This window comes from Pseudorca crassidens, chromosome 7 (assembly GCF_039906515.1).
Source record: "Pseudorca crassidens isolate mPseCra1 chromosome 7, mPseCra1.hap1, whole genome shotgun sequence".
NCBI classification, from domain to species: domain Eukaryota; kingdom Metazoa; phylum Chordata; class Mammalia; order Artiodactyla; family Delphinidae; genus Pseudorca; species Pseudorca crassidens.
Window position 1 is genome coordinate 43,329,800 of NC_090302.1, and position 25,535 is coordinate 43,355,334.

A 25,535-nucleotide genomic window follows, 5' to 3' on the forward strand; every position below is an offset into this window, starting at 1 on the left:
ATCACAATCTGCTAGTCTGTGGGCCAGATTTTGGCTCATATGAGTTTTCACTAACCTACACAGTATTTTTTTTTTTTTTTTGGCCTTGCCGTGCAGCATGTGGGATCTTAGTTCCCCGACCAGGGATCGAACCCATGCCCCCTGCATTGGAAGTGTGGAGTCTTAACCACTGGACCACCAGGGAATTCCCCTCCTACACAGTATTTTTAATTAAAAAGTTAATTGTAACAATTAAACATCACAGATAATACCCCCAAATCAAGATTTCTAGCTTTTCTTGAGTAATTGAAAGATTTACCTATCCTGGACCTGAATTTTTTGCATGGAAACAATGGGCTGGAGCCAAGTGGCAGGCTTCCAGTATAGATGGGTCATATAGGCCTTCTGTGTCACCACAGTCTTGACCTATCCTGCTGTAATCATTCTAATTTTCTGCTGATTCCATAAAGACATGTGAATTTGTTTCCTATGAAGAAGAGAATGTGTATGTATATTTTTTAGTCGTGGAAGGGGTGCAAAGAGACATAAAATATTTCAAGAAAGGCACGAGAAGTTTCATGTGGAGTAACAAGAGGTTAAAAAAAAATAGGGGCCACTTACCCAAGGAAAATGCTCTGCTAATTGGGTTCAGGAAAAGCTGGTTATGAATGTCAAGTGGTTTAGCGAGGCTTGGTTCCCCTTCCAGTTATCCTCAGGTTTGAGAAAATGTAGTTGTATTCTTTCCTCCTGCTGCTGTCAGTGATTCAGTCAACTTTTTTTCCTGGTAGGTCAGCCCACCTGAGGTTCTCTGTTTGCCCGTGCTGAACATATCAAGAACTGAATTCAGCTACTTCACCGAGACAAGGTTTATTTTAGAAGAGCTAAATATCTCTGAATCATTCCACATATTCCGAGATGAAATTAATCTGCATCAGCTAAATAATGAAGGGAAGTTATCTCTAACACTTGTTGGCAGCAACATGCTGGCGAGGTAAGGCTTCACAGGAGGCTCTGGAGGGACGTTTGATCTTTTAACAAAGGTTCTTTTGTGCAAAGTGTTACCTTGTTCAGGATTTTTGTAGTTTAGGGAGATGTATTAAAGGCCAAGGACATTCACAGGAAAGGGAATGTGTTTTTTCTCTTACGTCAAAATTCAGGCTATGCCAGTTCTCTGTTTTTACTTTGGCATTTCAAATATGACATCTTTGAGTGGAAAGTTCTTGTAAAATAGACCAAAATTATAATTTTAAATCATTTCAAACACTTTCTTATAGCAACGTGACAGTCCTATGTATTGTTGCTGAAAATGTATAATGAAGATTGAAATTAAACACTAAGTAAAACTGAAAGATTCTTATCTCAGTAGTGAAATGGAAAATTATGTACATGGGCTATGAAAGCTCTTTGATCACTGGCTCATTTATTCATAGCATTATACTATAAAAGCAGGATGGATTTTTGATAGTTCATATAATTTGAACTCCTTATTTTATGGACAAGAAACCTGAAACCCAGTGTTGCAAATGACTTGCCCAAAGTACCACATGCAGTTAGTAGAAGAGTTTGGACGAGAACATGGGTCTTCTGCTTCCTTCAATAAGTCCTTAGGGGCTGCTAACTGGTACATAAATCTACAGGTACATAAAGAGAAATGAGACAAATTCCCTGCTTTCAAGGACCTCACAGCCCATCGCAAAGAGTCCTGTTCTGATAAGCTGTCTGTTGCTAATGAGTGAAGAGTCCCCAGTAGTTTGAGATGATAGTTTTTTTGCACACTTTGCCAATTTGCTGATCATTGATGACATTCACCAGTGGACGCTGATCTTAGTATACATGAAATAAAAACGTGTACAAGTATCTAATTTTTAATCTAACCATCTTTAGGGATGAATACGCTGAATCAGTCATGCATTTCATTCAGTTATAAAGAGTTTGGAAAATAATCTGCCTGTGTGGGCTGTTTTTATCCCCATGTTATTTGAAACACACAAAATTCTTTTGAATAATATTTATCAATCAGTTGTTGACAACTGGCTGAGAGTTATTCATAGGTTATTTGACTGACTTCAGTTATTAGTGTTCAGGATGATCACATGCTTGACTAAATTTACGTGTTAACTTTTTCAAACCAACTATAACACAAGTAGATGTGGACAAAAACAATGCAGGAAGCCAAAGGAGTGAACTATGAAACATGTGTTTCAGTCAAGATCTTAGGGAGAGTTTTGTAACCAATTAAAATGGAAACCGTGCTGGTTTTGAGACTGAAATTGTGAAGTCTGGCTTTTGGATTGTTTATGAAATAGGATGTTTTTCAATATCAAATTGAGATCATTTTCTTCATTTGCCATTCTTTGGTTTTTGGCAGACAGAAAGAATACAGTTTTATCCACATCTTTCTTCCTGCCTTCGATAAAAGCCAGCTCTATCTCATGTAAAAAGAATGATGTGGAAATAAATAAGCCAGTAGTATTTTTTCCTCCAGCACCATAACTGGATGTGTGAACTTTGGAACTAGATAGAGTTTAAATACAAGTAGTCTACTTACTAGCTATGTGACCTTGGTCACTTTTATTTTATCTTATATTTTTATACAATTTTTAAAGGTTACACTCCATTTGCAGTTTTTACAAAATGTTGGTTATATTCCCCATGTTGTTTTAGTCACGTTTCTTAACCTTTTCATGCCTTTTTCCCCCATTGTAAAATGGGGATTTTAATAGAACCCATTGAATAGGGTCATTTTATGGTATAAAATGTGAAAATACTCTGAAAGTATTTATTATAGTGTCTGACCTGTAGTGGAAGCTCAGTAAATATTAGGTATAACAATGATTATTATTGTTGTTATTATTATGTCCAACAGCAGAACAAGAGGTGTGAAGAGGTACTAAGGCGTGAAGATCTTCTAAGACTCTTGGGGAGCTGATTAGTTGAAATGAAATGTGATAACACGTAGAATAAGTCATGTGAACTTACATATGTATTTGGCTATTAAGAGGAGGTCATTTGTGTGGAAGCAGAGGTTAAATAATTCCAAAAAGTAAGAAAACATGCCATATCTCTTCCTCTTCCCCTCCTCCATTTGCTTTACAGTGAGGACAAAACTTTAGAATCAGCAGTCGTCAAGGTCATTAATCCAGTTGAGCAAGACGATGCCGGGTTTGAGTACCGAGAGTCTTCCTCCTCTCTGGTGGTGAAAGAGATTCTCCAGGAGGCTCCCGAGCTCATCACCGAGCAGCTGGCTCATCTGCTCAGAGGTGAGAGATGACTCTTTCTATTAGATACTGGAAGGCTTAATGGAGTGTCTCTTGACTCGCTCATGCAGAAAGAGTGCGATCCATTCTTGGGTTAACAATCCCTTTCAAGACCACGGGAAGCTTCATCAGAGAGGCAGGGAGTAAAGAGTTTGTTAAAGAGTAGCATTATATTGAATATTAAAAATGTGCATTTAGAAACAAGCATGAAGGATCTTTGCTCTTGCACCAGATCAGCATATTAAATGGACCTGCTGCACTTCTGCTGGGGAGCGGGAATAGCTCCTCTGGCCATCTGACAGCTTCCAGAGGTGATTCTTGCTCCGAAACAGAGTGGATATGGGCCAGAATTCCACACCCCTACGTGGAAATATCTGCTGGTACTTATACGTGCCTGGTTTATATAATACTGCTTGGATGGCAAAGTTACGCACCTTCGTTTTGGTGATATTGTGCAGGACTTTTATGGTCAGATTGCCACCTCCTTCTCCCCCCATCCTGTGGTGTTTTCCACCTTCACCAGCCTGCTTTAAGCACACCATCGTCAATTATCCTCGTCTCTCTTTCGTCTTCCTCAGTGGAGCCCATCTCTTCTAAAAAGTGGTTTCCAAGCTGGAAATTGTCAGTTGACTTTGGTGCCACAAAATTAACCACAAAAATTCCATATTATCTTGTGTAGGGCAGTTTGGGGTTTTGTATAAAGCTTTTTTTCTCCTTCCAGCAATCCGTCTTGAACATGGTAGACAAAGACTTTTCTCAGAAGTATTTGACATAGGAAAGTGAAAAGCAGTGATTAACAGGCTGAAGGAATTAAAAAAGGAAAGAGAAGCCCAAGAATATGTGATAACTCTTTTAAGGCCTTTTTCCTTTGCTTCCTCTACTACTACCAGAATTTGGAGAGAAAAAGGTCCTAGACTTTTATAGTTCCGACAAGTGTCTTAGAACCAACGGCCCCGGTCAACCTGTTTTAAATACTTTTCTGGCTCTGGACATCTGTAAAACTGCTCTCTGGGAAACTGTGCCTTCAAGTAAACTAAGTCAGCGCAATCATTTATTTATGACAGAGCAGAAGGGAAATAAAGGCGATCGGGGATCTCGGCCAAGAAGGAAGTTGTTTGGCAGTGCAAATATGTGGTGCAGGCAAACACTAGAGAATATGCTGTTTAAACATTTTGCAAACTAAGAAGTTTGGTTTATTGTTCAAAAAACATACAAGTGTTGTTTAGTAGGAAAGAAATGTAGTCAAGGAATAGTTCATCATGATTTTCTATAAGTAATAAAATAATATCAAACTGCAGTACATTGGAACAAAGATATGATTTTGTTGTTGACGATGATGATAACAATGATGATATTCAGATTTAGGGAATTAGAAGGGATGCAGACCCTCTTGTTAGTTACCTTAGTTTTAGTTTTCAAAGCTACCAAGAATTAGAACTATGGTAAAGGACCTTGGTTTTTCTTATCATCAGATATTTTTCATAACTTTGGGCTTGAGATGGCACTGGAAAGCTGGCAGGATAGGGACATCACTTCCTTGTTGCTTGGAAATTGGAATTTGAACGGATAGAGTGCCTCTACCTGTGAAGACTGCCAATACAAACGCTGTCATGAGGAAGCCAGAGTCACTGAAGCCTGGGAGGCAGTAGACATGGGTGTCTTATAGTGGAAAGAGGGCTCTGGGGACCTTTGACCAAAGTGTGTGCATGTGCATATGCATGTATACATTACGTGGAAGGGAGGTGAAACATCACTGAACAGTTTGGCCAAAAGGGAACGGAAGGATTATGATCCGAGGAGTTTGACTTTAAAAAGGTAACTGAAATGTTCAGAGTGAGAAGGGCAATGGGCCAATTTTTAAAACCTCTTGAATCTTTAATAAATATAAGAAAAGAACCAAGTCGAATTTTGCTATGTTCACTAAGCTCAAACTTAGATTTTAGGGCTTCCCTGGTGGCGCGGTGGTTGAGAGTGCGCCTGCCGATGCAGGGGACACAGGTTCGTGCCCCAGTCCGGGAAGATCCCACATGCCGCGGAGCGGCTGGGCCCCTGAGCCATGGCCGCTGAGCCTGCGCGTCCGGAGCCTGGCTCCGCAACGGGAGAGGCCACAACAGTGAGAGGCCCGCGTACCGCAAAAAAAAAACCTTAGATTTTATAGTTTTCCAATCATGTATTAACACCAAACCTACAGGGAAGTTTTAAAGGGAACTTTTTTTATGTGCCTGTAAATAATTTTAGGATTCATTATTTTCATAACATAATTCTTTCTAAAGAGTTTTCTCTGGAAATAGCTATGCTATTTTGTATGTTGGGGTGCTCAAAATGATCATTAATTTGACACACATGTCTAGAACATGTATTATGCATTCTTCTAGGTCTTGAAGGAATGCAAATTTCTACACACACCTCTGCCATAAAGAATTTTGAAAAATGTCTGTTTCCAGATGTCATGAGGGTTAAATATTTACAGTCAAGAATTGAAAGAATCTTTAAAAACAGCATAATTGGACCTCTATGGAAGATATATTATTATAAACTTTGTGCCAAAAAAATCTGAATATACTCCAAACTAAGTACTTAATCAATTTGGTTGTTCTTTGCCTTTCATTCTCATGATCATATCCTAAAATCCATCATGCTGAGGCACACTGGTGTGCTGTAAGTGGATTTCAAGTGGGCCAAGATATTGATCCCCTCAGTCCTTGGAGAGGACCCTAAGTATGCCTCCTAGCCTGGTAGGCTGGAAAAAAAAATCTAATTTTCTGTGTGTTCCTTAATGTGCAAAAGATTGAGCCTACTGTTCCACTGTTCTTATCTTTGGTGCCTGGAACAGTGCCTGTCATATAATAGACCCTCAATAAATCCTGTCATAAAATGAATTTTGCAAGATTGTTTATATAGTTTCTGTTTTTATGACTATATTGATTTAATTGGTACTATGATATTGTAATTTCCATTTCATTCCAGCCCACCCCTACAATATTCTTAATGTCCAGAATTTGAACATTGCTTCTTCCAATAATAACCCCCCACTTTTTTAGCTTTTAGAAATCCTTGTTTTCGTATTTTGCAAACGTTTGTTTTTATTTTCAGCTTTTGGTTGTCCACTTCATATATATAAGTTTAACCCTTTCATGGAGTATAATACATGCACAGAAAAGAATACAAAACATAAATATAAAAATATAAATATACAGTTCAGTGAAATATCACAAAAGGGACACCCTTTTAACAATTAACCAGGTTAAGAAGTAGAACAAGATGACCGCTTTGTGCCCCTCCCCATCGCCACTCACTCCCTCTCTAACTAAGGGTAACCAATATTCTGATTTTTATGGCGCACACTTTCCTGCTTTTCTTTAAATTTTACCACCGCTATGTGTCCCCCATAACACTAGAGATTGGTTTTTGTCTGTTTTGTATATTATGTAGATGGAATCATATAGTATACACTCTCATTGTTATTAGATCTCTATATTTATATTAAATGTAGTATCTATTTGCATAGGTCAGTTATCTATCATCTATTCATCTATTATTTATTTATTTTATTTTTTATGTCCTTTCTTCTTCCATAGAATATTTGAAGTGGTTTACAAAAATGCATGTAAATATAACAAAACAGAAAAAAGGGTCAGAGTCAGGAAACATACAAATAAATAAATTTGGAGGAGTAAAAGTGGTGTTCTGTTTGAAAGTTTGAATAATAGCTTCCTGGAGTCAATGAAAAAATAGAAATATAATTAATTGTAAAATTCATATTATTACTAAAACAAACACATATACCAGTTCCTTATTAAAAGAACATCTAAGTCTAAAGGTTTTTTCCTTATGTCAGTCTTCTTGAAAAGACACCTAATAGTCATAGGTATCCTCCAACTTTTACATATGTAATAGCATTTATACAGGAACTGGGCAGAGTGCATCACACACTTTCTGCTCCTCAGTCAGCGTATGGGGATGGTTTTAATCAGCTTCATCTTGTCTAGTAAACGTATTTCCTGTTCCAAATCTCTTTTCTATACATGCTGATGTTTTTCTCTAAATACAGGATAGTAATACTTAAAATCAGTCATATTGGAATCTTTTGTAGTCTTACACTCACTGCTGTAGCTGTATATCAAAATGTTTGCATTATGCAATAATATTATATTCAAATATGGAGGTAGAACCTGATTATTATGGATGCTGTTAAAAGATCATTTGTATACTGATTAGAAGTAGGTATCAAGTTGCCAGTGTAGAAATAACCTGCTGTGTTTATCTAATAATCTCCCCTGTCATGCTATCATATGGACCTTGGCAGGAGAGTTATGGATAAATGTCAACAGGTGACCCAGCCATGGCTAATATGTGTTCAGGCTCTGTGGGGGATTTAACAACGTTGACATAATTTGTGTTTTCTTGAATTAATACTTCTTACAATAGCTAGGTCTTGCTGTTGTCTTTCAGTAGGACATACCTCAAACTTAGAGATTTCAGGATACAAATCATTAGCATTGCTTTCATCTGAAAAGGCATAGATTTACTTATGGAGATTACTTTCTAATTATTTGTGTAAGAAATTATTTGTCTAAGAAAAGAATGTGCTCATTCAGATGAGATCATAAGTAACCCTGATTTTTGGAAATGTGTCTTTTCATCCCCTTCCTATCTCTGTTTTTGCTGTTGTGGTTCCTGTTTCTTTGCTTTTTTTCTTTTCTTCTGACTTTTCATCTCCTCCTCCTCTTTCTACTTTCTCCCTCCTACTACCTGCTTCTAAGATTTTGCTGTTATCATTTTCAAATAAGCTGCAACCTGTTCTATCTAAAAGTCACATTATACAGTCATGGTGGCCTAAACTTGGTGTTTGGTTATGCCCTGGGTTTGTACCAAAAGCAAACAATTATAGACCTGCCAGACTCCTCAACCTGTATTCTTTTATTTCCTGCAGAAATGTTTACTAGAGGGTAATTGCTAAATTTAAGGTCCATTAAATTGCTGAATCATCGCATTGGGGGTTTGTGTGCCCACATATGTGTGTGTGTGCTTCACAGAACCAGCTGGCGATGATGAGACTGCAGCCACTGATTACCAGGCAGGTTTCCATCAAAACCACACTTCACCCGGCCTTTCATGTTTATGTGTATAAAGCCTTGACAGAGCCACAACTTGAATAGTGAAACAGATAACAGCTTGTTCTTAGCTTAGGACGCGGAAAAACTATGCCCTAGGTTTTAAAGAAACAACTCTCTCCTTCTGGTGGTCATTCCATTTGAACTTTAATAAAGAATTGTTGCTTGCTATTTTCATAGCCTAGATTAACAGCTTCAAAAAGATCCTTTTAAGGAGGTAAAATAGGAAGGGAACAGAGCCAGTTTTTTTTCTTTTTTTTTTTTCTCTCTTGCCCAAAGAGTGAATCATCCATCTCCCAAAATGGTTACAAAGTCCAAAAGGAATTAAGCGGCTGTTTTGCTTAGGAAGAGGGATGGCCTGTGTTGGGGGAAGGGGAAAGAAATTATTTTTTCTGCAAGATATAAAACCAGAACATTTCCTTAACCTTCGAATGTTAATTATTTCTTTTGCCATATAAAGATAAATTTTATTCTTAAATTCAGACATTTTAAATTTATAAGATTACTAAGCAGGGCTTCCCTGGTGGCACAGTGGTTGAGAATCTGCCTGCTAATGCAGGGTACACGGGTTCAAGCCCTGGTCTGGGAAGATCCCACATGCCGCAGAGCAACTAGGCCCGTGAGCCACAGCTACTGAGCCTGCGCGTCTGGAGCCTGTGCTCCGCAACAAGAGAGGCCGTGATAGTGAAGAGGCCCGCGCACCGCGATGAAGAGTGGCTCCCGCTCGCCGCAACTAGACAAAACCCTTGCACAGAAACGAAGACCCAACGCAGACAAAAATAAATTTAAAAAATTTTTAAAAAAGATTACTATTAAAAAAAAAGATTACTAAGCATTTGAATAATATGCTCCCATTTTATCACTGTTCAGGCAGAAATATAAGCTAAGTTGTATTATCTATTTTTTTCTCCTTCCTTCTCCCTTCCCCCTCCCTCCCTCTCTCTATTATTCATCCTTTAATTTTTTTTGTTTTAGTATGAAAAAGAAAATGATCCCAGGTGAAACAGGAAAGAGGTTTAAAATCCCTTCTTTTCTGCTAAGAATTTATCATGCAGAATATGCCTTGACTGTGGTGAATGTTTTCCCCAAACAACTTCTGACTTCATTAGATCATGTTTGATATTAATGCACTGCAGTTGCTTTTGGCAAGAGGTTCTTCACTTCTCCATTCTTTTGAACAAAGAATATGTGGTTGATTTTTTTTCTAATGGAATGAAATGTTTGTTACTTTTTTTTTTTTTTTTCGGTACGCGGGACTCTCGCTGTTGTGGCCTCTCCCGTTGCGGAGCACAGGCTCCGGACGCGCAGGCTCAGCGGCCATGGCTCACGGGCCCAGCCGCTCTGCGGCATGTGGGATCTTCCCGGACCGAGGCACGAACCCGTGTCCCCTGCATCGGCAGGCGGACTCTCAACTACTGCACCACCAGGGAAGCCCCTGTTACTGTTTTATTATAATTGCTTTCTCCGTTGCTTGTCGTTAATCCCCCATGGCCTGTGAATACCTGGGACGCATTTGGGTACATGTATATGGATTTAAGTATTTTTTAGTTCTGCTGAATTTGCTGGATGTTAAGTCAACTCTTATGCCAAAAATAGGTTTGATTTTGTGAAGAGGTGCCTTTGGCTGCTCCACATCCTGATACTGATATTTAACTAAGTATGTCGCTAAATGGATCTCTAAAGTGAAGTAGAAAAATTTGCTATAGATGAGTCTCTTGGATAAAGTTGGGCCATAGCCTTTCTTCTGCAGTAAAAACAACTCAGAGTATGGTGGCCATTTTTTGAGTTATTGTTTTCCTACTTACATCAGAACATCTTCTCCTTTTTAATTGTCAAGGTAAACCTAATTATAATGTCAGACGTTTCTTTTTATTGAATTATTGTGTAGGATTCTGTTTAGTGCAATATCTGTTATATTAATTTCTGAATACTGCCTTTTTATGTATTTTAAAATTAAGATCCCCAAATTGAAGAAATTGGATTCTTGATTTGACTGTAAGCCAGGCACATTTTTGTGAAATTTATCCCTAAATATTTATATTTTGATGCTAATACAGTTTTTTAATTTAAATTTGATTTTCTAATTGTTCACGATTGTTTATAGACATACAAGGGTTGTATTATTGACCTTACATCCATCAACCTTGCAAAATTTATTTACTATTTTAAGTTTATTTGTATTAATATTTGTATTACTAGTTAATTAATTCATTTGTATTAATGAATAATTCATTTGTATTTTCATTTGTAAGTTCATACACATACCATCTATGAAGAAGTCAGTTTTTATTTCTTCCTTTTCTTTCTTTATACTTTTGCTTCTTTTACCCGTGTTATTTCTCTGGGCTAGGATTCACATTGAAGTGTTAAATAGAAATAGAAATAGCAGGCATCTTTGTCTCATTCCTGATTTGAGGTGGAAGTCTTTCAATATGTCATAGTTAAATTTAATGTTTGCTTTCCTTATTTGGTTTTTACAAATGCCCTTCATCAAATTAAGGAAATTGTCTTCTATTTCCACTTGGCTGAGATTTTATATGATTAAATCTTGGATTTTATCAAGTAGTTTCATTACTTGACATCTACTGAAGTGATCATTTGATTTTTCTCTTCTATTAGTGTGGTGAATTATATTAATTAACTTTGGAATGTTAATTTGTCCTTTAATTCCTAGGAAATCCCTATTTGGTGACAATACAATATCCTATTATATATTGCTAATTTGATTTGGGACTAGCTTTAAAAAACTTTTTTGCAACTACATTTATGAGAGAGACCTGCCTCTACTTCTTTCTTGTAATGTTTCTGTTGAGTGTTGGTATGAAGATTATGCTGGATTCAGAAAATAAGTTGGGAAGTGTTTTCTCTTTCTAATCTTCAGAAGAATTTGTGTAAAATTAGTATTTTTTAAATGTGTGGAACTATGGCTATTAAACTATGGATTCATTTTAAAATAAATACAAAACCATCCAGATTTTAAATTTCTTTTCCTGCCAGTTTTGGCAAGTTGAGTTTTTCCAGAAATGTCCATTTCCTCTAAAATTTAAAATCTATTAACGTTGTACTTCTCTTTTAATGTCGTTAGAGTCTGTAGTGTGTCACGTTTCATTCCTAATACTGGAAAATTATACCTTCTATCATTCTTCTCTCTCTTTTTTTCTTGAACAGTTTTTAAAAAACTGTTAGTCTTTTCAAAGTATCAATTTGTTGTTTTATTTTCTGTATACCTGTTTCTTTCCTGTGTCTTTAAGTTTTGCTCTTACCTTTATTATATCCTTCCTTATACATTTTTTTAGTTGAATTTGTCAGTTTTTTTTAACATCTTATGCTTTTGAGGATATAAAACTTCCTCAGAGCATAGCTTTAGTTGCATCTTACAAATCTAAATGTCATATTTTCATTATCATTCAATTAAAATATATTGTAATTTATGTTGTAATTTCTTCTTTTACCACGAGTTATTTAGAAGTGCATTGTTTATTTTTCAAACATTTGGAAATTTTCTAGTTTTGTTTTATTACTGATTTTTAGACTATTTTCATGATGGCCACAGAATATAACTATGTGATTGTAATCCTTTGACATTTGTTAAGGCTTGATTTTTTTGTCTCAACACGTAGTTAATTTTGGTTAATGTCTCATTTGTATTAGAAAAGAAAGTATAGTCTGCCATTGTTGATAACAATGTTCAATTTATGTTAATTAGGTCAACTTTGTTACTCATGTTGCTCAAATATTCTACATATTTACATATTTTTTTTCCTGCTGGTTCTTAGAGTTGCTGAGAGATGTGTGTGCAAAATTTCCCACTGAGACTGTGTTTTTATCTCATTCTTCATCCAGTTTTGCCAATTTTTTGTTTTACATATTTAGAAGCTATTAGGTAATGTTATTAGCTCATATAAATTTAAGATTGTTGTATCTACCTGATGGTTGAATGTTTAATAATAAATACATATTTGTCTTAATTTCAAGTAATTCTTCTTGTCAGAGTCTACTTTATCTAATAATAGTATATTATATCAATGTTACATCTTTTTCTATTCTTTTACTTTGTTTTTCAATATCATTATATCTAAGGTGTGCTCTTGTAAACAGTATATTGCTATTGTAGTTTTTAAAATTCAGGTTCATAATTTTTGTCTTTTAATGGAAGTACTTTGTTTACTTGTTTGTTGTTGGTAAAAAACACATAACGTTAGATTTACCATCTTAAACATTTTTAAGTGTACGGTTCAGTAGTGTTAAGTATATTCACATTATTGTGCGACAGATCTCTAGAACTTTTTTGTCTTGCGACACTGAAACTCTATACCCACTGAACACTAATTGTCTCTTTACATTAATATAATTGCTCTAACATTTGGGTTTAATTTGTCATTTTGCTATTTGTTTTCTATTTATCTCACATTTTCCCCTTCTCCTCTCATTTCTTTACTGCTATTACACTAAATAAGAACTTTTACTATTACATTTCCTTCCATTAGCTTACTAGTTATGAATTCTTTTTTAGAAAATTATTTTAGCATTATAATAAAGATTACAAAATACCATTAAAATCTCTTGTAAATCGATATTTTTGCCACTTGTCTGATCATCCAAGAACCTTAGAGCAATTTATCTCTACTTAGTTCATTCTGCGATTTGTTACTATTGAAATGTATTTTATTTTATTTTATTTTTTTACTAAAATTTTCTTTATTTTTTTGAAATGTATTTTAATTACACATATATTTTAAACTCCATATTATAAATGTTTTATACAGTGAATATTGATTTATTCTTACCCACATATTTATATTCTCCAGTGTTCTTTCCTTCCTGCATTTCTTTGCTTCCATCTATAATAATTTCCCTCTGCCTTTACTGTTTTGTTAGTGTGGGTTCTTCTTGTGACAAATTCTTCCAGTTTATATTTCTGAAAATGTCTTTATTTTGCCTTCATTTTTTTCTTATATTTCAGTATAGAATTCAACATCAGCAATTATTTTATATCAGCACTTTGAAGCTGTAATTCCAATGTCTTCTGATTTTCATCATTTTAGATGAAATTAGCTCTCAGTTTTATTGTAGTTCCTTTGACAGTAATATATTTCTTTTTCTCTGATTTAAAACTTTTTCCCTCTGTAATTTTTAGCTGTTTCACTGTCATGTGCCTAGAGGTGTTTTTCTTTGTATTTATTCTTATTTGGGTTCATAATTTATCTTGAGTATTAGAGTAGTATCTTTCATTAATTTTGAAAAATGATTGACCACTGTTTTTCAAATATTGTCTCAGCCCATTTTTCTCTCTCCTTTCCAAGGGGAATTCCTATTACATATATCTTAGACCTTTTTTCTATGTCACCTATGTTTCTTATGCTCATCTCTATATTTTTATCCATTTTTCTCTCCATGTGTCAGTGAGGATAGTTTCTTCTAAGATATTTTTCAATTCGCTAACTTTTTCCTTGCTATAATCTGTTGTTTACAGATATTTTTGTTCAGTTATTAAATGTATAGCCTTAAAATTTCTTTTGAACATTTTATTTATAGATTCTAATTCTCTTCTATAATTCTCCAGCTAATTTTTTTATTCCCCCGATTCTGTTTCCATTCTTTTCTCACGAGTTTTTTCCTCTGGAGTTTCCATTCATTTGTTTATATTTCCTTTATGCTTGGTAATTTTTTACTGAATGCTGAATATGTATATGCAGAATGTAGAGATGATGCTATAGATGATGAAATTCCTTTGCTATGGAGAGGATTTACTTTTGCACCTCAAAGGCAGTTAGAAGACTGTCAGATAAACTTAATGTATTCTGTGTTTGAGCTGATTCAAATCAGGATTTCAGGCTTCAGGAAGACTGGTCTATTTTTGCTTCACCCTTTTCTTACAGGCAGGACTCAGCAAACTTTTTCTGTGTCAGATTAGATAGTAAATATTTCAGACTTTGCAGGTCTGTGGTCTCTGCTGCAACTATGCAACCCTGTCATTACAAAAAAAAAATCCATGAAAAATATGTAAATTAATGGGTGTGGTTGTGTTCCAATAAAACTTTATTTATAAAAACAGGCAGTAGGTCATATTTGCCCTGCAGACTGTATTTTTCCAATCTTTTTTTTTTTTTTGCATCTTTATTGGAGTATAATTGCTTTACAATGGTGTGTTAGTTTCTGCTTTATAACAAAGTGAATCAGTTATACATATACATATGTTCCCATATCTCTTCCCTCTTGAGTCTCCCTCCCTCCCACCCTCCCTATGCCACCCCTCCAGACGGTCACAAAGCACCGAGCTGATCTCCCTGTGCTATGCGGCTGCTTCCCACTAGCTATCTACCTTACGTTTGGTAGTGTATATATGTCCATGCCTCTCTCTCGCTTTGTCACAGCTTACCCTTCCCCCTCCCCATATCCTCAAGTCCATTCTCTAGTAGGTCTGTGTCTTTATTCCTGTCTTACCGCTAGATTCTTCATGACATTTGTTTTTTTCTTAAATTCCATATATATGTGTTAGCATACGGTATTTGTCTTTCTCTTTCTGACTTACTTCACTCTGTATGACAGACTCTGGGTCTATCCACCTCATTACAAATAGCTCAATTTCGTTTCTTTTTATGGCTGAGTAATATTCCATTGTATATATGTGCCACATCTTCTTTATCCATTCATCCGATGATGGACACTTAGGTTGTTTCCATCTCTGGACTATTGTAAATAGAGCTGCAATGAACATTTTGGTACATGACTCTTTTTGAATTATGGTTTTCTCAGGGTATATGCCCAGTAGTGGGATTGCTGGGTCGTATGGTAGTTCTATTTGTAGTTTTTGAAGGAACCTCCATACTGTTCTCCATAGTGGCTGTACCAATTCACATTCCCACCAGCAGTGCAAGAGTGTTCCCTTTTCTCCACACCCTCTCCAGCATTTATTGTTTCTAGTTTTTTTTTTTTTGTGTGTGGTACACGGGCCTCTCACTGTTGTGGCCTCTCCCTTTGCCGAGCACAGGCTCCGGACGCGCAGGCTCAGCGGCCATGGCTCACGGGTCCAGCCACTCCGCGGCATGTGGGATCTTCCCGGACCGGGGCACGAACCCATGTCCCCTGCATCGGCAGGCGGACTCTCAACCACTGCGCCACCAGGGAAGCCCATGTTTCTAGATTTTTTAATGATGGCCATTCTGACTGGTGTGAGATGATATCTCATTGTAGTTTTGATTTTCATTTCTCTAATGATTAATGATGTTGAGCATTCTTTCATGTGTTTGTTGGCAGTCTGTATATCTTCTTTGGAGAAATGTCTATTTAGGTCTTCTGCCTTCCAATCTTTATGCCAGGATGTGGGGACATTCTCTCCAGGGATCTCATCTCAAATCTTGGGATATTTAAGATTCCTCTGTGGAGAGCTCTAAGCTCCAATTTTTGTCTCCCTCCTCCTGTGAAACTGCTGTTAGATCTGCTAATCTTCTCATGTGATTGGCTACAATATGAATTAGCAAACACTCAGAGGGGAAAAGCAACATCAAATGCTGGGTTTACCTCTTTGCACTTACTTTCTCTCCAGGATTGTAGCTTCTAAGATAGTCACCTGGGTAACTCTCTGATGCCTTCACAGATTTTTCCCAAAAAATTTATGTAGATTTTCTCCTTGTTCTTGGAACAAGTAATCTGGCAAGCGTATGAAGATCTTTTTTGAAATTTAGATTCACCATTGCCTTAACAAAGAGAGTAAAAATCATCCTTATATTTCAGGTTTTATGTCAGAAATTGTCAGACCAAAGGGTATATTCAGAATCCAGTTGGCTACTCCCCGCCCCATCTTTAAATGATAATTTGCCTTGAATCTGTTCAATTCCCTTCATACTGACTGCTCCTTCTTTAGTTCTCATCTAAAACAGCCTTCTGATTCTCCCAGTGTGCCTTGTCTAATTCATTTCCTCATGGTAGCCAGAGTAAGTCTTATAAAACATAAATTTGAGCATGTTACCTCTCCCTGCTTAAAATTCTAGTGACTCTCCATTTCCCTTAGAATATGAAAGACAAATTTTAAGATAGCTTGAAAGGCCCTTCAGGACCTGAGCCCTGTTTACCTCTCCAACCTGATTTTTCAAAAATTTTTCTTTAAGACTGTATTCTCTAGTTCTAATTAATTTCTTTCCATTTCTTGAACTGGCCAAATCCTCTCCCACCTCAGTGCCTTTGCATATGATCTACCTGGGTCATGATGTCCCTTTTGCCTTGCCTTCGCCTTAAGTTCCTAGTTATCATTCAAATCTCAGCTTAGCTTATTAACTCATTCTCTAGGAAACCTTTTCTGACTCCTGAATTCTTGCCTAGATTCAGAGTACTGTGTATTTCCTCAGCAATATTTCTTATCCCCCTTACATTGAAAATTTATGTGTTTACTTCTTTGTATCTCCTTAACTACTATAAGCTTCAAGGGGCAAGGCTAGCTCTAGTCCAGTTATGAATCATTAGCATCTAGCACAGTGCCTGGCTTATAATAGGTGTTCAGTAGTTCTTTGCTAAAGGAATGAATGAATGAGATGCTTTAAATGTGTTTGGCAGTATTTATTTTTCATTATGATGTTTACATTTATTGATTTTTAGTATATAACCTTATAAGCTGGGAAAGCAGTATTATTTCTGTTTTTAAAATAGGCAAATAGTAACAGAGCAGCCAGATGACTTGCTTGGGATTTTTCAGGATTTTTAATGGTGAACATGTATCTATTCTCTAGGTTCTATAGATCTCCAGATAGATGGCAAGATTATGTACCATAGTTTTCCCTCACTCATTACTTCATTGCTCCTTTTACATTCTTACCACTTTCTTTATTTTCCTTCCCCCTATATTATCATTTAGGCCACACTGAAAACTAGAGAGATGGTGACACCCTGATTAATCAATAAGTTTGAGGATTTTTAGAGAGTTTAATCCTTCATCATTAAGCGAAACTTCCATTTCCCCCACGACTCTGTGTTAGTCTGGCCTCAGGATGCAGGGGAAGGAGATGTGACAGGTGGTAACTCCTCCCTTTCAAGGTGAGATTATGCATAGAAATTCCAGGAGTTTGTGAGAGGTCAGTCATTCGTATTATCAAATCACTTTGTAATTGAAACCCGTGATTTAGAGCCAGTTTATGAATCCTTATAATTAGATATTAGTAAATAACTTCAAAACTGTGTGTGGTACCTGGAAGATTGGGAGTGGATTTGAGGTTCACTACCTTATCAGATTCCTTTGGTGCTGACATTGAGGCTATGAAATCATTTAATTTTTTTTTAACATCTTTATTGCAGTATAATTGCTTTACAATGGTGTGTTAGTTTCTGCTTTATAACAAAGTGAATCAGTTATACATATACATGTATCCCCATATCTCCTCCCTCTTGCGTCTCCCTCCCACCCTCCCTATCCCACCCCTCTAGGTGGTCACAAAGCACTGAGCTGATCTCCCTTCATTTAATTTTTAAAAGGAGGAAGTTCTTATGTGAAATCAGAAACATGATGAGTGGAAACAATCTTCTCTGTGGTCTCTGAAAGAGATTATTAAAGGGAAATATTAAATCATATTTAATATCCTTAAATAGTTTATCATTAACTTCCATTCTGAAATCATTTAAAACCAATGTTTATCACTTTTGTGTATCTGTGTGGGGTGGGGGAAAGAGACAGATTTTGTTCCTTTGTGTATAACTCTGCCATAAAGTGTGCCGTAGTCAGTTCAGTTGCTGGGATTAATACTCAGAGAACAATGAGGCAGGACAGACAGTATCTGAAGCGTTTTCTAAAAACTGTCTCTTGAATGTTACACAATGAGGCCCCAGGCAAGAATCTGGAATCTGGAAGTAGAAACAGAGATTGAGAGACCAGAAGACATTTATTTTTCTGGGCCCCATCCTGGCTTGACTGGAAAGTTTGAAGGTGACTTGATTCATGCCTTTCAGGTAGCATCCTTTTCAAGTGGATGGCCATGGAACCAAAGAAGATCTCAGAAAAGCAGGAGGAAATTCTTTCTATCCTGGAAGAAAAATTTCCTCGCTTACCTCCAAGAGATGACATTATCAGCGTCCTGCAGGAGACCCAATTCAGTGCTCAGGGTGAGTGACTCTGTCCCCCAGCTCTGTCTCAGCTGCTGAGGAGGGATGGTTTGTGATGTGGAGTGTTACTGGGCCCCAGGAGGTGAATTTGAGTGTGGCTTCACGTTCTTCCCTTTTGCTGGAGGTTGTGGAAGATGTTCAGGCATACCAGGTTAACTCATCTGGAAGAAGACAGTGTATACTGCAGGCTTTCCTCTGAGACCTTCGTGTCTGGATGTGTGGTTAATCCATGCATCTAATGGGCACCCCAGATGCATCATCACATGAAATCTCTGTGCTGAGAGGGTTCTATTTTGAGAATGTGGCAGGAGCAATGTCAAGCACAATGAGATTTCATCAATCCATTAATTTTAGAAAAAAATAAAAGACTCTTAAGCAGATAAAAGTGTTCTGTAAGTCTAGGCTTTGTCAAGAGAGTGGATTTCCTGGATCAATTGTTTAATAATAATAATAATAGATATAGTTCATTAAGTGCTTAATATGTCCAAGGTTCTGATGGTATAACTTTGCATGAATTAGAGTCCTCGCGACACCCCTGTCAGGTGGAATTATTTATTATGCCTGATTTCCAGATGGGAACACTGAAGCACAGAAAGGCATCTTTGCTTTCCCATCATCACACACACAGCTAGGAAGTGGCCAGGCCAGGATTTAAACCCAGACAGTCTATCTTTAAGGTGCATAGCTTTCTCCCTTAGTTCGGGATCCCTCGGGGCAGAGCCTTAGGCAAAGCAATTTATTTGGGAGGTGATCCCGGAAAACACTGATAGGGCATGGAGCGCTTTAACAAGCAAGTTAGCTTTGTGGGAAACCAGGCCTTCATCCCGCTAGGGAACTCTGCAAAAGAGTGTAAAATTGCACCGCAGAGTTTTCCTACCCGAGGGGTGCAGTGGCACGTTGCAACTTGTTTATCAGAGCTCCAAGAGCTGATTGTTAAATTTTCAGGAATTTTGTGAGTGGGTTGATGTTGGGTTGGCAGGTTGAAATCAGTCATGGTAGAAGGATTGACAACACAGAAATGAACACTACAACTCAGGTTTTGTTATGAGCATACCACTGGAATGTTGAGGGGTACTTAGTCCCAGGGACTGTTAATTCCCCCAGGGTGGGCTCTGGCAGCCAGAGAAAGCCCTCAGGAAAAGAGATGCAGGTGCTAGTGGTTGAGGGCCCTGCATTGGGAAAGTCTGAGGAAATGTGGACGGGACACTGACGCACCTGCCACACCTTCTGTTACATATGCTCTTGTGCATGTGCACAAGATGTACGTGGATGTATAGCTGCATGATGGTATGCATTTTGTCATTCATTTTCAAAACTAGACCAAACTGTATATTCTATAAAGCATTTTACGCTGTAGTATGATAGATTGAAGCCTTCCAATCTTCAAGTCGAAGAAAAATATTTAGTACCTATCTGTTTCCCCATACTGCTGTGATTGACAGTGTTCTAAGTTGGAAGGGCAAGTAGTTGACTCTGCTGTCTTAATATGCATCTGGGTAGGAGATACGTGCTTTACTGGCCTTTACTGTAAGTCTTCTTCTCAAGAGTTTAGGCCTAATCTGATACAATAACCTAGGGTGAGAATTCATTGTTAAGCCAGAGCCTTTCCTGATTTTCTGTGATAAATTTTATTGAAGCACATGGGTCAGCTGACTAAAAACTATGCAGTTCTGGATAATTTATCCCTTCTGGATTATTCCTCCCATCATTTAAGTAATCCTTTATCTCCTATTGCCAGAGCCTATTACAAGGGGGACCAACTTAATTATGATAGTTTTATGGGTCATATTTATAAAGTGCATTTTGAGTAAAATTACAGTTGAAAACATGGAGACTCACCTTAATGCATCCTGAAAGCAAATCGTGGCCTTCTTAGGTATTATTTGGTTATTTGCTTGGTTATGCTACTTTTCTTTTTACCTCCTCCCCTTCCCTTCTCTGCTTTTATCTGCTATGGGCTTCCAGAGTCTGACCTCTGAGTATTTGATCTTCTGGGCTCCCCTGAAGATTACTGGTTTCTGGTTGGATTTGGTCCATGGGAAGACTTAGAAACATATGGGGCGTGGGAGTCAAAGGAAGAAGAGACTGTAATATTTCTTCCCTGCTCCCTTCCTGTTTGGTGCTAAGTTTCTGGCAGCCCCTCTTCTACTGTTCCAGATCCCTGTTTCCCTCCTTTGAACCTCTGCTAGTCTCCGAATGCCTCACTATCTTTTATTAGTTTTCTCAGTCCCGCCCACATCTCTGTAAGAGTCCTGCCATTAAAGAATCTTCTTTTGCATCCTGAAGGGTGAATGCTATTTCCTGCTGGGATCCTAACTGATGCAAACATTGTCAGTAATGTGATTTTTGCCTTAATATGTGTGTTTATTATGGTTAAAAGAAATATGAGAGGGGAAATACTGAAATTAACAGGGCGACTTCTTTAGATAATCCCTTGATATTACCAAAAAAGTTCCCCAAGTATAACATACTGTTTTTTTCTCTAATCCACAGGTTTGAGTATTGAACAGACAATGCTGAAGGATCTGAAGGAACTTTCAGATGGAGAAATAAAAGTGGCCATTAGTAGCGTGAACATGACCCTGGAGGTAAGGGTGGGAAAGCTTTTTCAGCAATGACAGATTTCACACAATTGCATTCTGAGAAAATGGAATACGATTCTGTCTATTGCATAAGTTAGTGTTAGTCTTTTGCTGTGATATATTTGCTTCTTTGTGATATATTTGACTAGGAATGCGGGTTATTATTTTGGGTGAAAACACTATGCTAAACCAATGAAAAATGCCAAACAAGATGAGTGCCACTTCATTCATCTCAGTAAAACAAAACCTAAAACATAATCACATATGTATACATGTATGTGTATGTATATGTATATCCTGTTTAATAACAATGATTATACATGTGATTAGATTCACTTCCTTTTTCTGTGCACTACCCTGCATTGTCCATAGATCTGTTCTAAGAAACCAAGCTGTCCTTTGGCTTTTGTAAGCTCTTTGGATCCATGTCATTTTGAGAATCAATGGTGACAAATCAAGTATTAATAAGACCCTCCTTCCAATCTGTTAAATGAATGATTCAAAGTGAATGCAGCTCTTGACTTTGTATGTTTCCTTGGTCAATTGTCTTTTGTTTACTTTGGGGCTTTTCAGTGACTTGCATGTTAATCTTAATTAACCTAACTAATGGGAATTATATTTTACAGAGGCACGTTTATGCCGTGCAGAACTCTGAGTATTTTTTACTGTTATGTTGCCTTGATCAAGCGATCCACCTTTAATTGAGGCACTGAACTCTCAAGTCAAGTTTATGGAGATAAAAATTGCTGTCTAGGCATTTTGTCTTTTAGATTTTAGAACTGTATGTTGCTATTCTTTTTATTTTTCTGGTGGTAATGGTGACTGTATCACTGTGTATATTTCTAGGGCATAGCAGGCACGCATGGAGTATCCATGCCTCGGAAAACCCAAGAGCAAACCAGGTGGCTTTTTCTGTGATTTCTTTGTAAAATTGTTCCTAGGTGTTTTGATATTGTAGTTCGGCTTGTACATCCATATGAGTACCAAGAGGCAGAGTATTGTCGCTAAAGATACTCACACTTGATGGTGATATAGTTTACAGACCATATTCTCATTGCATATAGAAACTCAACTGTTTCTATGGACTTTCGAATTGATAAATGCTCCATATAATTAGATGATGATGTGACTCAATACAAGAAATACATGCAATTTGGGATGTAGTAATGAGATCATCACCTTCAATTACAAATCTGCTTTGTGTCTAGAAATCCAAGGAAGACATGGATCTTGCAAGGGTCAGTGGCTTTGAGAATCATTTCTACCAGTTCAGGCCTTAGGGTTTTCTTTCTCTTTCCCCCCTCCCGTCTCCCTTCATTTAATGGCATCTTATTAGGTTTTAAATGCCTTGTTTGGAATTCCTTTCTAAATCAACATAGAGCATCTTGTAATTGCTTAGGGAACTGTCTGTAGTTAGCAAATTATTTTAAGGCTATTATTATTATTATAGATTTACTGTAGCTTTAATGTACCTTCATTTATATTATAGGAGTATACAAATGGCTCTGTCAGATATGTTAAACTGTAAATGTTTATCAAGCTGAATAAGTGATAAAAAGATCGTCTTAATTTTGACAGTAATTTACATAGAGGGCCAGTAATTAATCAGGCGGCTAAGTACATCTCTGGAAGAGCTATATGATCTTCTGGGAGGAGGGAGAAGGACATTTATACATATAAAGAAGGGTACACAGATTAAACTCTAATCAGCTGAATGAGAGCTTTTCAGTTGTACATAACAGGGATATTAAAGATAACTGAGAAATGCAGAAAGAACTCCTTAATAACATTGTATATCTTCTTTGAGAGAGAAAATGTACACTATTTAATCTTTTAGTTGGAAAAACCCCCAAGTTAAGGGCAGAGTTTGGTTTTCTCCATAGATCATCCTGTGATACAGTGGCATTTTCACAATCTCTATCTATATTTGATTATATTTCAATATTCCTTTCCCATTCCCATTTAAAAATAATGACAGAATTCCCCCTGTCTTATTTTGTGTGTTTTGGAACAGCTGTCTAATAGCCCTTTAAATCTAGACATATTCTCAAAGAAATTTTCTTAGTTCCTATGACTTTCTAATTCTTACTTGTCCTTCAAAGCATGGTCAAGACCTAGCTACTTCATGATGACTTGTAGAAATTATCCATTTTCTATTACCACTTGCAAAATTGACCAACTTAGGACTTAAATATATACTATATCTTCCATTAATTTTGAACTTGTTTCAAATATTTAATCATGGTTAGACAATATTTTAAGTTAATTGGGGGTAAAGATGGTATTGTTGGCTTCTATCTCCCTTTGATTTCCTGACACAGTGCTGGGGACATAGTAGGTACTTGGTTAATACAAATACACGTTGGTGTCTGCCATTTGTTCCTTTGATATCTGATTTTCATTTCCTGTTAAATTTAAGTAAGCTAGGAAAGCAAAGCCATCTAACTATGCATCCAAGTCAATTTACTTTGTTTCCTTCCAGTCGGTTTCAACTGTAGCTGAAGGCTGAGATCAGCTAGATAAAATATGGCCCACATATTTATCAGTAGAACTGCTTATCCAGCAGTCCAAAATTTGAATGGGTTACTTGTCACTGGAAGGAATCAGCTGGAAGTTCTGTGTGATGTCAGAGCAATGGGAAAGAGGATTCCTTACATTTTCAATGGTCCTTTGCAACTCCACAGTTGTATGTGTCATAGCTTTTATTTGCCTGATGACCCAGTTAACTTTCTTGGGTGGAAATATTGAGAAAATAAGAGGAATTTGTCTCCTTGCAACATATATAGAATGTCCTTCAGAGGGAAGCACTGGTTTGGGTGGTAGAAACCACTACCTTTGACAGATGGGTTCACTCTGGCCCTCTACGTTATAAAGAGAAAGCTACTAAACCTTTTGTCTCTCCTTTTTATTGTAGTATATCTCACAAATGATAGTTGTTCTAATTAAGGTTATATGGGTTATTGAAAATCTACCGTCGAAAGTAAATAATTACAATAATACTGAGTTTCAGTGCTTTGTTCAATATGTGAGATCAGAACGAGTGTGACCTTGAAAAGCAGTAGATAAAAAAATGGCCATATCAGGGGGCTTCCCTGGTGGCGCAGTGGTTGAGAGTCCGCCTGCCGATGTGCGGGACATGGGTTCGTGTCCCGGTCCGGGAGGATCCCACATGCCGTGGAGCGCTGAGCCTGCACGTCCGGAGCCTGTGCTCCTCAACAGGAGAGGCCGCAACAGTGAGAGGCCCGCATACCGCCAAAAATAAAAATTAAAAATGGCCATATCAGAAGCGTGGCCAGAGGGCTAGTTCTTCTTGCAGAGAGGACTTGGAAGCTAGGACCATGGAAGAGATACTGCAGTCCCATTTCACATGGCCTCCGGTTCATTCTGAGTCTGAATATAGCACACATCCTGTGGGGCACACACACCATGTATAGGAATCCACTTCATTCATTATGGTTGTACCTGATCCTTTGTGCCCTTTTCATTGTTTGCCAATTTGATTATCAGGAAAGAGACACAGGTGGTTTTGATTTTCTTCTAATTCTGCATTTTAGTGGAGGAACCAGTAGAGAGAAACGAAGGTTGCCAAAACCCAAATCTATGTTAAAAAACTTTAAATAGTAAAGCCTTAGGGAAAATAAAGAAGAGAATTTATGGATATTAAAGTACGTGCTTAACTGGAACAAACTTTGCCTTTATGCTCCATTCGCTCCAGCAGAATGCAGCAATTATACATCCTGGGCCTACTTTACTCCTAGCAAAGCAGTATGTCTAGATGTTAAGGGAAAGGGACAAATCTTTCCATTCCAATAAGGTGCCAATGAAGCAAATGAGATTGCTCATGGCGATACCACATGAATAGTTCCCTTGCCAACACCAAGTATTATTACATCTCCTTTAAGCATTTCCCAAGAGGCTGTAAGTCATTAGCATCTTTCTTCAGGAAGAACAATAACCAGACGCTGACTTGATCACTTTTGTTATGACCAATCATGTTATGAATATTGCCACATATATACTGTGTCAGTTTGCTGCCATAACGAAGCACCACACACTATGTGGCTTAAACAACATAACTTTATTGTGTCACAGTCTGGAGGCTGGAAGTCCAAGATCTGACATTGGCAGGACAGGTTCCTTCTGAAAGCTGAGAGAGAATCTGTCCCATGCCTCTCTCCTAGCTTCTGGTGGTTTACAGGCAATCTTTGGCATTCCATGGCTTATAGAAGTACCACCTTGGTCTCTGCCTTTGTTTTCACATTATCTTCCCCCTCTGCATGTCTCCAGATTTTTCCTTTTCATATGGTCATTAGTCGTATTGGATTAAGGCCCACCCTGATGACCTTATCTTAACTATTATATCTGCAATGACTCTGTTTCCAAATAAAGTCACATTCTGGGGTGCTGGAGGTTAGGACTTCACATATAATAAGACTGTATGAATGAACCTATCGCCTGTTAAGTACATTTCATCTGTCACTCCCACATGTTTTTATTTTAAATCAATTTCCTTCAAA

General features: G+C 37.2%; 1 protein-coding gene across 5 annotated transcripts in view; it reads left to right on the forward strand.

Moving 5' to 3' along the window:
- The window catches only part of PRUNE2 (prune homolog 2 with BCH domain), a 272,426-nt gene that overhangs the window by 53,567 nt on the left and 193,324 nt on the right, over window positions 1-25,535 (forward strand). For all 5 annotated transcript variants that reach the window (XM_067744124.1, XM_067744127.1, XM_067744125.1 and 2 more), the window contains exons 3-6: window positions 768-970; window positions 3,076-3,239; window positions 18,284-18,436; window positions 20,930-21,024. In XM_067744124.1, coding sequence (XP_067600225.1) covers window positions 768-970; window positions 3,076-3,239; window positions 18,284-18,436; window positions 20,930-21,024 — 615 coding nt within the window. The remainder of the gene's footprint in view (window positions 1-767; window positions 971-3,075; window positions 3,240-18,283; window positions 18,437-20,929; window positions 21,025-25,535) is intronic.